We start from the raw sequence: 13,928 nt of genomic DNA, 5'->3' as shown, positions 1-13,928 counted from the left end.
TAATAATATTCGGTCAAAGCATAATAATATTCGATTAAAAAAGATAAGAGAGTTGATAGCTTTGAAAGAAGTGATTATTGAGTATTGTTCCACTATAGAACAAATTGCAGATATTTTATTAAACTATTAAAGATGAAATTATTTTACAAAATGGAGAAGATGCTTAAAATGACGTGAGTTTGATTTAAATGATGCAATGTAACAATTAAATCAAATTATTAAAAAAAAAAGAATTTTCAAGAGAGTTAAGTATTCTAAAATTTTGTTTGAAAGAGTGACTAGAACACCTTAGTTGGATATTTAAATTATTTTTCCTTAATCACTAAGTAATAACATGACATGTTCTCATTCTTCATCATTAAGAAAGGCCATTAGACCAAAATGTATGATCCACCTATATCATGTGATAGCTTCACTTAATGTCCAAGATAGATTATTTAAGTGTTACATTAAGATAGCTTATTTAAGTGTTAAGTATAGAAAGTCGATAAAAAAGTAATAAAAAATGAGTTAAATATGTTTAAAGTCCCTTTAAAGTTAGGTACTTTTACTTTTCGTCTCTCTAATAATTTTTCGTTAAAGAATCGTCCTTCTAAAGTTATGAATTTTAACTTGTAATCCCTCCTATTACTTAGCGACGGTTTTTACAATATAACTATTGAATTAACGATAATTTTTAGTGATGATTTATTACTTAGCGATAGAGTTAGCGACGGTTTTAGCATGAGTGACTAATAATTAAAATTTTTAACTTTAAAAGACGATTCTTTAACATGGAATTAAAAGTAAAAATATCTAACCCTAAAATATATATAAATGAAAAATTGTTAAAAAAATTGCTTGTTATGTATTATGAATGTTACTTTATCTTTAAGTCTCGTTTGATAACATTGACAGATTACAAACTCAATAATTTTGAATTAATTGAAATGGTAATTTAATATAAAGTTAATATGATAGTTGTATATATAATTGTATAATAATATGGTTTTATCATTGAGTATCATCTAATTACAAATAGAATTCGGCTCGAAGTTTGTATCGTATTTGAGGCACAAGGGCCAAGAAATATTAAAGTTTAATCAATGAAGAGTGTTCAAGTTCTCATCATCTTAAAAAAATAACACTTGGTAAATATAATTTTTACATCACACAATACTTACAACAAGATACAAGTGTGTTTATTGATGCACAAAACAATCAAGAAATTTAGAAATGAAAAATTGTAATATTAAACTCCTCAATAGCATTTCCAGATGTAGAATTATACAAAACAGTCTTTGCCAAAGCATACCCTCTTGCAAACCTAAACTCACCAGTTCCTCCAACAATAGGCATTTCTCTAACTTCATCCATAATTACATTCCTTCCAAGCATGGTAAGAGTGCTCCCTTTGTATCTACCTTCTATAAAAACAAAATTAATATCCATCTTAAAAGCAAAATCACCTTGTTGAGAAGCCAAAGCATAGGTTCCTTGAGCTCTTCCAATAAGCTTTGAACTTAGATTTTGTTCCTTAGTCAAAGGGTTATCTATAATGTAAGTAGCTCCAAAAGGACCATGAGATGATTCACTAGGCGGGGTGATAATTTTGAGTGTGGTTGCTTTTTCACCATCTAGGATGTCATGGAAATAGAAGTGTAAATGGGTTAAACTTTGTAGATTTTGTGAGGGTAGCATTATATGAGATTCTTCTGAAGACATTACTCTTCCTTGAACACTCATGAAGTAACAAGTGAAAAGAATAAAGAAACTAAAAATGGTAGTCATTCTTGTGATGGTGAGTGTAAAGGCTAAAAGCTACTTTATTTATAGAACTCTTAGGAATTTAATATTAAAATATGTTTTGGATTGTACAAATAAAAATTAATATTATAATACACTAGAATCTATTATTATCATTAGTTGAATTAATGTGACAATTTTTTATTTTTGTTTGCATCAACATAAAAGTTATGTCATTTATGAAATATCAGAATGAACCTAGGACCAATTCATGTGTTAAATCAATTAACAACAGTCTATAGATCTAGTTGTGCAATCCAAGTAGTCTAGTAGTATTATTGTATATCTGTTTACTACAAAACCATGGGCAATCAAAAGTTAAAAAATTCCATCGTGGGACTCGTGGGTAATTTTTTATTTGAGAAACTAATAACTAGTGTTGACATGATATTTAGTTAACTAATTAGGATTAACTTATAATTAGTCATGCTGTTCTTTTTATTGGGGCATTAGGTAAAACAATATGGATAGTACAAAATGTATTTTGTGCAAATGTAACATGTGAGATAAAGATGTTAACAGCATGTGTGCAGTATCTGCCCTTAGTTTGAAAGACAAATTCAGGGAGTAAATTTGAGCGCTTTTTGTTTTGGTTCCAAAGGGTTGTGTCATTTATGTGCTATATTTTTTAGCAATATGTTATTTAGTAAGATTTGCTAAAAAAAAATGTATTAAGACTAAGTCTATTTAAATGAAGATTTAAAATTGAATGCAGATCAAATCAAATCTAATCTTCATCAAATTTGTTGTCATTAATTCAAATGTCCATTGGAGAAAAGCCCATCAGATGAATTGTTATATAAAGACTCCTCCTAACAATAAAGAGAAAACAAACAAGTATTGAAGATTAGAGGAGTCTCATATTTAAGAAGAGTCCTAAATAGAAAGACACGGGTAGCATTAGGAAGTAGGCATTGAACACAATTTATTTATCTAAAATTTATTGTACTAAAACTATTGAGAGTGAATTTCTTTATTGGGTTGGAAGCCCCCCCTTACGTAGGTGACGTTACACTGAAATGAGTTAGCTATTCTCTTATCTTCTTTATTGCTTTTTCTTTTAAATTCATTTGTCTGTGATAATCTGTTATAAATTATTTTATGTGGTACACATTGTCGAAAACATTATGTCTAATATTTGTCCCTACGCTAGAACTGAATTCAATTGGCATCAGAGAAGGCACCCTATTCTGTTTGGATGAGCTCGAGGGAAATTTATTTCTGTTCAATTGGACAATACGAAGGAAATTAAGAAGATCATTCAATAGAGCACCTATCTTGGATGACATTATTTATGATTATTGGAAAGCTAAAATGATTGTTTTCCTTGAGTTCATGGACAAAAAAAAAAATAGAAGGCTATAATAAAAGGTTGGAATCACCTTGTGACTATCTCTCAAGATGTAACATCAATCTTAAAGCCGGAAGCTGAGTGGTCTATTGCTGAAGATGAATAAGCTCTTCAAAAATCTAAGGCCTAGAATTTCATTTTCAATGGTATGGACAAGAACTTGTTTAAATTAATCATCCAAAGTTCATTTGTCAAAGTTGCATCTCCTTAGAACAAAGTTTGAATATATGATAATGTAGAAAGATGAATCCATCTTTGACTTCATAATTAGGCTATGTGACATTACCAACACTTCTTTTGCATTAAGAGAGAATATGTCTGGAAAAAAACTGGCCAGAAAGATATTAAGGTTCCTACCAAAAAGGTTTGATATGAAGGTCAAAGTTATTGAAGAAGCCTAATAAATTAGCACCATCAAAATGGATGAACTCGTTGAATCTTTGCAAACCTTTGAGATGACAATAAATGATAGAACTAAAAATAAAAATAAGAGTATTGCCTTTGTATCTAACATTGGAGAGGATAAAGATCAATATGAAAAGGATACTGAAGAAAGTCTATCAGATGTTATAGCTCTTATTGGTAGAAACTTCAAGAAAGCTTTGAAGAGACTAGATAGAAGATGGTTGACAAATATCAAATAAATTGTGTCAGAAAACTTCAAGAATATTGTTCCCTAGTTCAAGAACAAAGATGAAGACAAACCTAACAAAGGCAAAGAGATTCAATGTCATGAATGTGAAGGTTTTGGTCACATTAAAATCTGAATATCCTACACTTTTAAAGAAACGGAAAAGGGGTATGTCAATCGTTTTTATGATTTTGATGATGAGAATGAAGAAGACACAACTAACAAGGTGATGACTTTCACTAGAAAGTATGAATCTGGTAGTGAGTCTAGTGATGAATAAATCATTGATGAAGAGTTAGCTGAAACACATGTACCAATAACCTGCTCGACATATGTACCATCAATATAGAAGAAACAAGCAGTCATCATGAAGATGTCACTACTGTGGAAGGTTCAAGAGAAAAAGAGACAACAATATTCAAGCAAGGAAAATGTGAAATCCCAAAGTAACATCCACAGGTTTCATATGTCATACATCTCTTTGAGTTTCCTTAAGATAAGATTGATACTTTGATAATGGATGCTCCAGGCACATAACTGGAGAAAAGAACTATCTAGAAGAGTTAAGATCATACTCTAATAGTTATGTTACTTTTGGTGATGGAGCAAGAGGAAAAATCAAGGGTATATGCAAATTGGTTTATCCATGTCTTCATAGCCTTGATGATGTGCTGCTGGTAGAATGATTAACTATAAACTTGATTAGTATAAGTCAACTATGTGATCAAGGTATGAATGTGAGCTTTAACAAATTAGAATGCATTGTTTCCAAAAAAGATCAAGAAGTGTTAATGAAATGATCAAGATCCAAATACAACTATTATGTGTGTATATCTCAAAACAATGATCAACCCTTAACATGCTTGATATCTAAGGTAGATGAGACCAAGCTATGGAACCAAAAACTTGGTCATCTCAACCCCAAGATTTTGAAGAATATCCTATATGAAGAAGCTATTAAGGGATTACCAAAGATAAAAATTGAAGAAGGTAAAATTTATGATATGTCTAGAAACCGAGATGTCATATAAGATGTTTCATCATCTTACTTGTGTTTTTGAATTACCACTAATGGACTTTATGAGACTCATACGAGGAGTTGTTATTGAAGGGAAGACTGATGGTCAGGCTGGATGTCCTCCCAACATTGAATAAACAATAGTAGTTCAGAAGTAACAGCTAAAGAAGATTTGTAATTATATCATAATTCTTCTTGTTGTGGTTCCTTCTCATATTTATGAAATTTTCACTATTCAAAAACATGATATTGTTTTTAGTGAAGCTGAAATTGATGTTCCTCTTAGTCAGCTGAATTTCAGTTGTAAGTTGTATGTCAGGAAACTTGTACCAGACATTGTTCACCATAATATTCCATATTTTGACAAGTCTGGTCTGGTTGCTAGTGAAAATGTTCTTGTTGTCCTACTCATGTATCGACTTGTACGAAACCATCCTCTCATTCAAAATATTGTAGCGGATGAGACCCAGGAAACCAATATGTGGGATCAAGATGTTGATAAAGATGTACAATACATCCAATCTGACATGTTGGATACAGAGTCTTAAATTCATTAGGAGAATCATAACATTGTTACCATCAACCACAAAAATAATATTGGTAACTCTGTGGGTGATGATAATCATGTCCATGAATATATGTTGAGGACGATACTATTGTACCCCATGTTGTTGTTGTTAATAACAATACTAAAAAACACAAAATCTACATAAAAAGAAAGCAGGATCATGCAGTAGAAAATATGGAGAAAGATGTTAAAACATTGTGTGAAGACATGGTAAGTATTGATGAAATCATATTTCTGTGGTGTTCTTTTAATAGAAGGGTGTATATAGTGTTTAACAAGCACCTAAAGTCTATAATGGGATTTATAAAAGTCTTCGTTAATGATTTTCAAATTGAATTGGAAGATATGGAAGATGATGTGAAGGACATTCTGCATGACATTATGGTACCTGCTCTCAAGAAAAACAAGAAAATAGTTCGTGACAAAAAGATTACCACAAATGTGCCTATTGCTCCCTTAGAAAATGTCTCTTTCCATTATGAGGAAAGTGTTCTCAAGTGGAAGTATTTGTATCACAAGAGGATAACCCTTGAAAGGAAGTTGTCAAAGTAAGCTTTGACATTAGAAGATGTCATTGAGCTATTGGAGGATGTCATTGTGAAAGACAATAAGAATCTTATGATTGTTCACATTTATGTTGAAAACATTGTATTGTGTAGGATGTCAAGTAAGATGTTAGAACATTTTTCTCACCAAAGGAAAACTAGATTTTAGTTGAACATGGTAGGAGATGTTACCTACTTTTTTGGTCTTCAAGTTAAGCAAATGAATGAAGTGATCTTTGATTCCCAAAGTATATATGATGGATGTAGTTGCACTCAATTGTTTTGGAGAAACCAAGATGTGTCAGACAACCTATATGAAATGTTGGTGACTGATTTCCCAACTCAGAAGAAGGATGAGCAAGTTACCCCAAATAATTTAGAAGCAAATAAGTCTATTGAAGGAAAGAAGTTTCCCAAGAACTCTCCATATGTTCCCTTTAATTATGAAGAATATACAATAAAATGGAATTTTGGTTACTATAGAAGAATGGATCTCGATATACTATATATTGAAGCACTTTAAGTACAATGAAATTGCAGAGCTTCCTAATGATGCTCAATTGTTGAAGACATCACTGAACATTGGTGCTTTTTATCCTAACTTGATAAAGGAATTTATGTTTAATAATGATGGTATTCCTCACGGGTTGTTGAATTTCAGTTACAAGCTGTTTGGTCGGAAAGATATCCTAGACATTAGTCTTCATAATGGTCCTGTTATTGATGAATCTGGTTTTGGTAATATGCTAAGTCCGCAATCAGAAGAAATCTACCGTTGCATCACTGGTTTTCTGTACTAGGTAGGAACTCATGCTACCTTGGAATGAGGAGAATTTTATCTTTGCCAATTGATTAAACGCGTGTTGAGTCTCATATTTGTGATATCAATAGAAATACATTATTACATTGTGATGATGAGATTGGTGCTGCCGAAAGTGTTTTAACTTTGAGTTACATAATGAATGTTGGTAAAGATGTGGCTGATATTGTGATAGACATATGTGAACTTGCTGTTGAAACTGATCTGGTATTTGATGGAGAAATGTTGGAGTTTTTTTTACCTCAACTTCTTGTTGCTCTTTTGCTTATACTTCTGTCTGGTATTCATAAAAAGTTATTGGCTGCTATTGATTGAAAGATTTTTGTTATTGGTTATGTAATGACTTTTGCACTATAACCATGATTCCAGCTATTCCAGTTTTGGTACATAGTGTGTTCCTTGATTATGATTGATGCTCTGGTTTTCATGTTCAAACCTTTTCTAAATTGTGGCAAAAAGGGGGGAGTGATGTATGTGCGCATGTATGTATAATTGTGTAGAATGATGTGAGCTGATGTGAGCTCAATTTTGGTGGTTGAAAACCACCATGCATGTAATATGATATGTGTGCTACCTCTGTTGGTTGTATGTTATGTATGGAATGCTGATTTGTGCTCTTAATTAATAGTTATGTCCTCATATGCTGGAACAAATAGCCTGACATCTGGCCTTCAATTATGCATGTGAGTATATGTGTAAGTCTTTTGCTGCTAATGTTTGCTACTGCTGCAATATGCTCTAATATGTATGTATTCTCCTGAGTCAGAATTGTTGTTGATTTACTCCTGTTCATCTTGTAGAATGGTCGTAAGTTGTTTTAGCCAAAGTTTTCCAAGGGCGAAGATTGTTGTTCCTTTTGATTGACTACATTCGGTAAAATAACATGTGTAGTACAAGATATATTTTATGCAAAAGAAACATGTGAGGCAAGATGTTCTAACATTGGTGAAGCATCTGCCCTCAATCTGGAAGACAGAATCATTGAGTGAATATGAGCTCTTTTTTATTTGATTCCAAGGTTATGTGTCATTTATGGTATGTATCTTTTATCAATATGGTATTTGTTAAGATTTTCTAAAAAGATCTATTAAGATCAAATCTATTTAAACAAGGATTTAAATGAAGATAAAATCAATTCTAATATGTTCATCTAATTTACTTTCATCAATTCAAATGCCCTTTGGAGAAAACCCCATCAGATTAATTATTATATAAAGACTCCTCCTAATAACAAAGAGAAGACGAACAAGTATTGAAGATCTAGTGTGCTAGGGTTTTGTTCTTTGAGTATTTTTATTCTCGCTATCTATTGTGAACCTTTTAAGAAGTATAAACCGAATATTCAAGGTATATATGTTGATTGTTAATTGAGTTGTAATTCAACATCTTTAATTTGTTGAAAGAATAGTTCACTAGGGTGGTGACTTAGAGAAAGTGAGAGGGGTCTCATATTTAAGGGGGACCTAAATAGAAAGACACAAGTAGTATTAGGAAGTAGGAATTGAAAAAGGTTTGTTCATCTAAGACTTATTGTACTAATACTGTTGAGAGTGAATTCTCTTTCTTGGGTTAGAAGCCCCCTAGGAGTAGGTGATGTTGCACTGAAATGGGTTAACAATTCTCCTGTATTTTTTATTGCTTTCTACTTTAAATTCCTTAGTCTGTGATAATCTGTTATAAACTGTTTTATGTGGTACACATTGTCTAAAATATTGTGTCCAACATTTGTGCATGCGCTAGAACATAATTTAAAGTTAAATTAATAATTGATTCAAAATTCAAATCTCCCTACCAATAGAACACAATTTTGTGGCATAAGAAAGACGTGAGTGTCTCAAGAAAATTTAGAAAATCATTATTTCCTTTTAATATGTTATTTCTCTGAACACGGCGCATTCCTTAGAAAATACGAGGCGTTAGCATTTTCTAAAAGACTTGTTGCTAAGGTGTAGTAGGGAAATGCTAGACGTTTGGATGAGAAGTTAGGGATTTTGTCTCAAAAAGTGTCATATTTATTATTTTCTGCCATATATGGTATCTGCATACCAGTTGAAAAATGACATATTTTTCACTTTTAAGAGAGTGGTATTCGAATACCATATAGGGTCTCCGAATACCAAATTTTGAATTTTGACCAATCATGCAAATTTGTAATCAAACATAAAGATGAAGGTGCCACAATATAAAGGAAGGAAGACTTTTAAGTTTATCGAATAAATTACAAATAAAATTGAAATTAGCAAAAGCTTAAACCGTCTGCGCTCCATTTTAGTAAGGAAGGGCCAGTCGCTTGTCTAAAGGAAGAAAAATATGATGAGACAAAGTCCAAGGTCGTGTATACTAATGGATCGAGAACTTTGGATATCTACAATTATGAGACCTACACTCGATCAGTGCTTTTATACAATTGCCAACCGTCATATCTAATTAGATGATCCCTCGCGCAAGGTGTTGGATTAATGGGGATGGTTTTAACCGTCCATTTTGATATAAATTTATACATACGTCATTTCAATAGAGGTTGAATATGAAAACTTTTTATTAAGGAAACTTTAGATAAATTCTTTGTTACCGATTAGTTTATATTAGGTATCAGTACTTTTAGCGTGAATTATTTTAAAATAAAATAAAATTTAAAAAATGATGTGGCATTGAGTTGTATTTTTTGATTGGTTAAAAGTACTGATACGCAATTAAATTCAAGGGTATCGAAATGTTCACTTTTACTGTATTATGTAATATTAATGTTCTGTGTTTGATTTTAGAATCTTATCATTTGGGTTAACCAATAACATATTGAGTTTTGCTCTGATTTAGCGCGTTTGGTGTTTTTTAGATCTTTCCTTGGCGATTTTTGATCTGATGTTAGTGATTAGTTGGCATGAGATCTAGCTTACTCCTTCTTTAAACTTGAGCTCAAGGAAGAAGGTTTTTAAGGTCTATCTAGTGATTTTTTTGTTTGTAACCTTAAGATTTTATCTGTTTGTCTTTTGTTTTTTTTTTTTGTATTAACTTATGATACATCATGTGTTATCTGTTTTTTTTTTCCTATGCACTTTGTTTGAGGAATTTACCCTCTATTATCATTTTGCTTCTTAAAAAAAACTTAAATTTTAAAAACAATTTTATATGAAAAACATTTTGAAAAGTAATTGTTGTTAAGAATAAATTTATCCATAACATTGTCTTACTTAAATAAATTAACTAATTTTATAATTTCTTCTAATTATATGAAACTCCTTCATGTAATCTTACTTATTTAACAAAGCTCCAAGTGGATAAACATGCACTTTCGGTTGGTGCGAAGCTTGAGTCAAGACTTTGGCGTGGCATGGAAATTACTACATAACACAAACCACCAGAGCACAACTAAATTAAAATACACCCCTTTCATATTAAAATATAAAATTACTTCATTATACTATTAGTATAAATATTCACAACAAAATAAAATTTTCTTTTTTTGCTATAAAACATAAAACATACATTATAAAGTTTATATTCAAATAGAAATTTGAAAAAAAAGAAGAATAAAACATCACAAAATCTTTTCAAGCATTGGAGATTGCTTTTGTACCAATATATATATATATATATATATATATATATATATATATATATATATATATATATATATATATATATATATATATATATATATATATATATATATATATATATATATATATATATATATATATATATATATATATATATATATATATATATATATATATGAGGAGGGTTATATTGACTCCAAGAGTAAGTGTTCAACACTTACTCCAAATCATAACCATTGATTATCATTAATCCAACGGTTTTAATTAAAGTTTTATATAAAAAAATATTTCCAAAAATAAATAGATTAAATGATCAATTAAAACCGTTAGATTAATGAAAATCAATGGTTATGATTTGGAGTAAGTGTTGAACACTTACTCTTGGAGTTAATATAACCCTTCTCTCTCTCTATATATATATATATATATATATATATATATATATATATATATATATATATATATATATATATATATATATATATATATATATATATATATATATATATATATATATATATATATATATATATATATATATATATATTCAATAGGCAATGGAATTAACGGGAGTAAAAGGGTTACTCCGCCCACATATAAAGGAAAGCTCCTACGTCTCAAAACACGAGAGCGGAAGGATATTCCAACAATAAAAATTACAATGATTCACACTTTTATAAAACGAACATAGCCATCTCCAAGTATTAAACACAATCTCCGACAAACAATCAATGAAGCTAAATTTCTCGTTTTTGAAGATCACCGCATTACACATAAGCCATATATTCCAAACCGTTGAGAGCCACACCACCGCCCCAATAGCTCTCGAGTTGGCACACTTAATCTTTAGACAATTGTGAAAATAATTCACAAATTCCCCCGATGTTAAAATTGTGTGACCACCTACCCAACTATAAACTTCCTCCAAATCCCCTTAGTAACCTCACAACTCTCAAACAAATGTCGTAGCGATTCTTCCTCCGTTAAACAATGCGCACATTTTGAGTCAATTCCATCCCTCAAAACACCCCTTTTAATCAATTGATCTCTGGTGGCAAGTTTATTGATGATATAACGCCAACCGAAAAACAGAATTTTCGAAGGAACTTTAACTTTCCAAAGATGAGATAAAGCTAATACTGTTATATTATCAAGAGGTGGGCCGAATAATTTCTCTTTAAAGCGTTCATAGCAAGTTCTGACAGAGAATGCTCCATTCTGTTCCAGCCTCCCCGCGAAATCATCATTACTACTGCCCTGGACAGCTAGCTGACGCTGCTGCAGTTCCGTATGGAGTTCATGAACCAGCCGACCCGTCTGCTGCATAACACTGCCAGCGGAGGCGCCACTGCCTTCAGCCACCATCTTCTCTACTGTCCAATTCCAGCAGCTGTTTAAAACCGAACCTGCACAAAAAACTTCAATCAAATGATTCTCAGCAAAGCGGAATAACTCCGGGTAAGCCTCCATTAGCGTTTGAGAACCTGTCCAACAAGCATACCAAAATGGGATATCATGTCCGTTCCCTGCGGTACACTCTATTGCTCCCGCAAAATGATTGTTATTGAGGCTCTCATAATTATCCGAGATAATTAAGTCTCTCCACTAAATTGATTTTTTCTTTTCCACAACTGATTTATCCCCTACTAAGACCTTCAACTTTACCTTGCCGTATCTTGCCTCAATTATATCCCTCCATACTACCTCATTCTCCGTAAGGATTCTCCACTTTCACACTAGTACAAATAAGACAATATAATTTTAAAATTTACACCCGATTTACTAAAAACGGGTGTAATTGAGAATTTTTGGTGGAAATTTTGTAAATAAAATGTCACTTTTGCATTATCTGGTTATAATATACACCCTTTTTCCTAAAAATGGGTGTAAATTAACATTTTTGTACTAGTGTAATTTACTAATTAAAGCCACATTCAAAATTTCCACGTTTTTAACGCCTAAGCCACCCTCTTCTCGGGTTTTGCACACTGTGTCCCAACTAACCCAATTAATAGATTTTTTAAACTCACTCCCGCTCCAAAGGAATTTTCTTTGGATGGCGATAATCTTGTACCAATATTGAATTGAATCTCTTTTTTACAAGTACATAATCAATTGTTGTAATTTCTTGTAAATAAAGAGATTGATTCCAACCTTAAAGCAGTATATAAACAACTGAACCCATCACCTAAAGTACACACTATAGGCTTATGCAAACCATGAATTAGAGAATAAACATACAACTACAAAAAAAAAGTAGTAAAGTGTATGAACTGAAAATTATATAAAAAATTCATTAAATCCTTCCATAAGATACCAATACCACATAGATTCCCATATATGCTAAAGTTAAGGTTTTTTCCCTAACATTTAACAAAAATGATTGAGTTGGTTAACGAAATTGTTGTTAAGGGACTAATACGTAACATTTATTAGTTAAGAGGCTAAAGTGAAACCTTTTAAGTTAAAGGATCAAAAGATGCATTAAGCCTAGATATTAGGTTAATATACCACTTTTATTCCTTTTATTAAATATTGTCCATTGAAAGACAAGTTTCGCAATATGAAAGGAGGAAGACTTTTAAATTCAATGAATAAATTACAGATAATATTGAAGTGAGCATAAGCTTAAACCTAGTTATCTTTCGGGGGAGGTATTAAAAAGAATTTCATTTTAGTATGGGTTGCAATGTAAGCAAATAAAACTTTAAAATATAAAGAAATTTTCAACCCACCTCTTTAATTTTTTAAGGATCTCCTAAATGGTTAATTTTGTTTTCAATTTCCTAACTATATCAATTCTATTCATAAAAGGAAACTCCCATGCAATTGTTTTTTTTTTTGTGATGTGTTTTGCTTTTTACAGTTGCTAGAGGTAGAGCAAAGTCTGCTTAGACCATGTGCAATGGGTGTGTTTATTTGAACTCAACATGCAAAATCTGCTCCAATGGGTGTTTAGAGTAGTGTTAAGTGTGTGCTGGAAGAGAGAGGTGTTGAGAAAACTCAACACAATTGAGGCTGACGCAGGGGGGCATGTGGCAGCGTCTGGATGGCTGAAAACAGGCGCGTGGGGGCCACGCGCGGAAGGGAGAGTGGGCAAAAACCCACGCGGAGAGAGAAAGAGAAAAGGGATAAGTTGAGCCACGTGGCTGGGCGTGATTGGCTGGCCAGATTTTTATCCATTTAATACTTTGAACTCAATTATTTCGTTGCAAATTTTTTTTTTTTTATTTTACCAAAATTCATGATTTTTTTTCTCTATAAATAGAGACTCTGTTCATTTGATTTGGACACAGAAAAAAACCAAGGTTTTCACTATCTTAATCTTATTATTATCTTTCTATTAGTGTTTATTTTGAAGTTAAGTGTCTTTTTTTAGTGAAATGGATCCCAATAATCATTTTAACACTCAAAATTCTACTAATTTTCCATTTAACCAAAATCCCAACAATTTTCAAAATCCCAACAATTATCAAAATCCCAACTATTATCAAAATCCAAATCAATTTTCCAACCAACATCCTCAAAACATACCTAATTTTGGTTTTCCACCTTTCAACCAGTCATCCTCTGTTCCAAACTTTCATCCATATTATGGATCTATGCCGAGAAATCCATCTCAAACACCCCCGTTTAATGGTTATGTGACA

The 13,928-nt window shown here is 31.5% G+C and overlaps 1 protein-coding gene across 1 annotated transcript; it reads right to left on the bottom strand.

Moving 5' to 3' along the window:
* Positions 1-1,011: 1,011 nt before the first annotated feature.
* On the bottom strand, positions 1,012-1,771 carry LOC131657182 (dirigent protein 21-like). Its single transcript, XM_058926658.1, has one exon. It carries the CDS (start codon positions 1,768-1,770, stop codon positions 1,210-1,212), a length of 561 nt encoding a protein of 186 aa, XP_058782641.1. The 5' UTR covers position 1,771; the 3' UTR covers positions 1,012-1,209.
* Between the last annotated feature and the right edge of the window lie 12,157 nt (positions 1,772-13,928).

The sequence above is a fragment of the Vicia villosa genome, linkage group LG3 (assembly GCF_029867415.1).
Source record: "Vicia villosa cultivar HV-30 ecotype Madison, WI linkage group LG3, Vvil1.0, whole genome shotgun sequence".
Taxonomy (NCBI): Eukaryota; Viridiplantae; Streptophyta; class Magnoliopsida; order Fabales; family Fabaceae; genus Vicia; species Vicia villosa.
Note: the sequence above shows the minus strand (reverse complement) of the source record. Positions and strands in the feature narration are given on the sequence as shown.

Coding starts and splice junctions, on each gene's coding strand:
- LOC131657182 (XM_058926658.1), bottom strand. CDS start 1,770: ATGACTACCATTTTTAGTTTCTTTATTCTTTTCACTTGTTACTTCATG.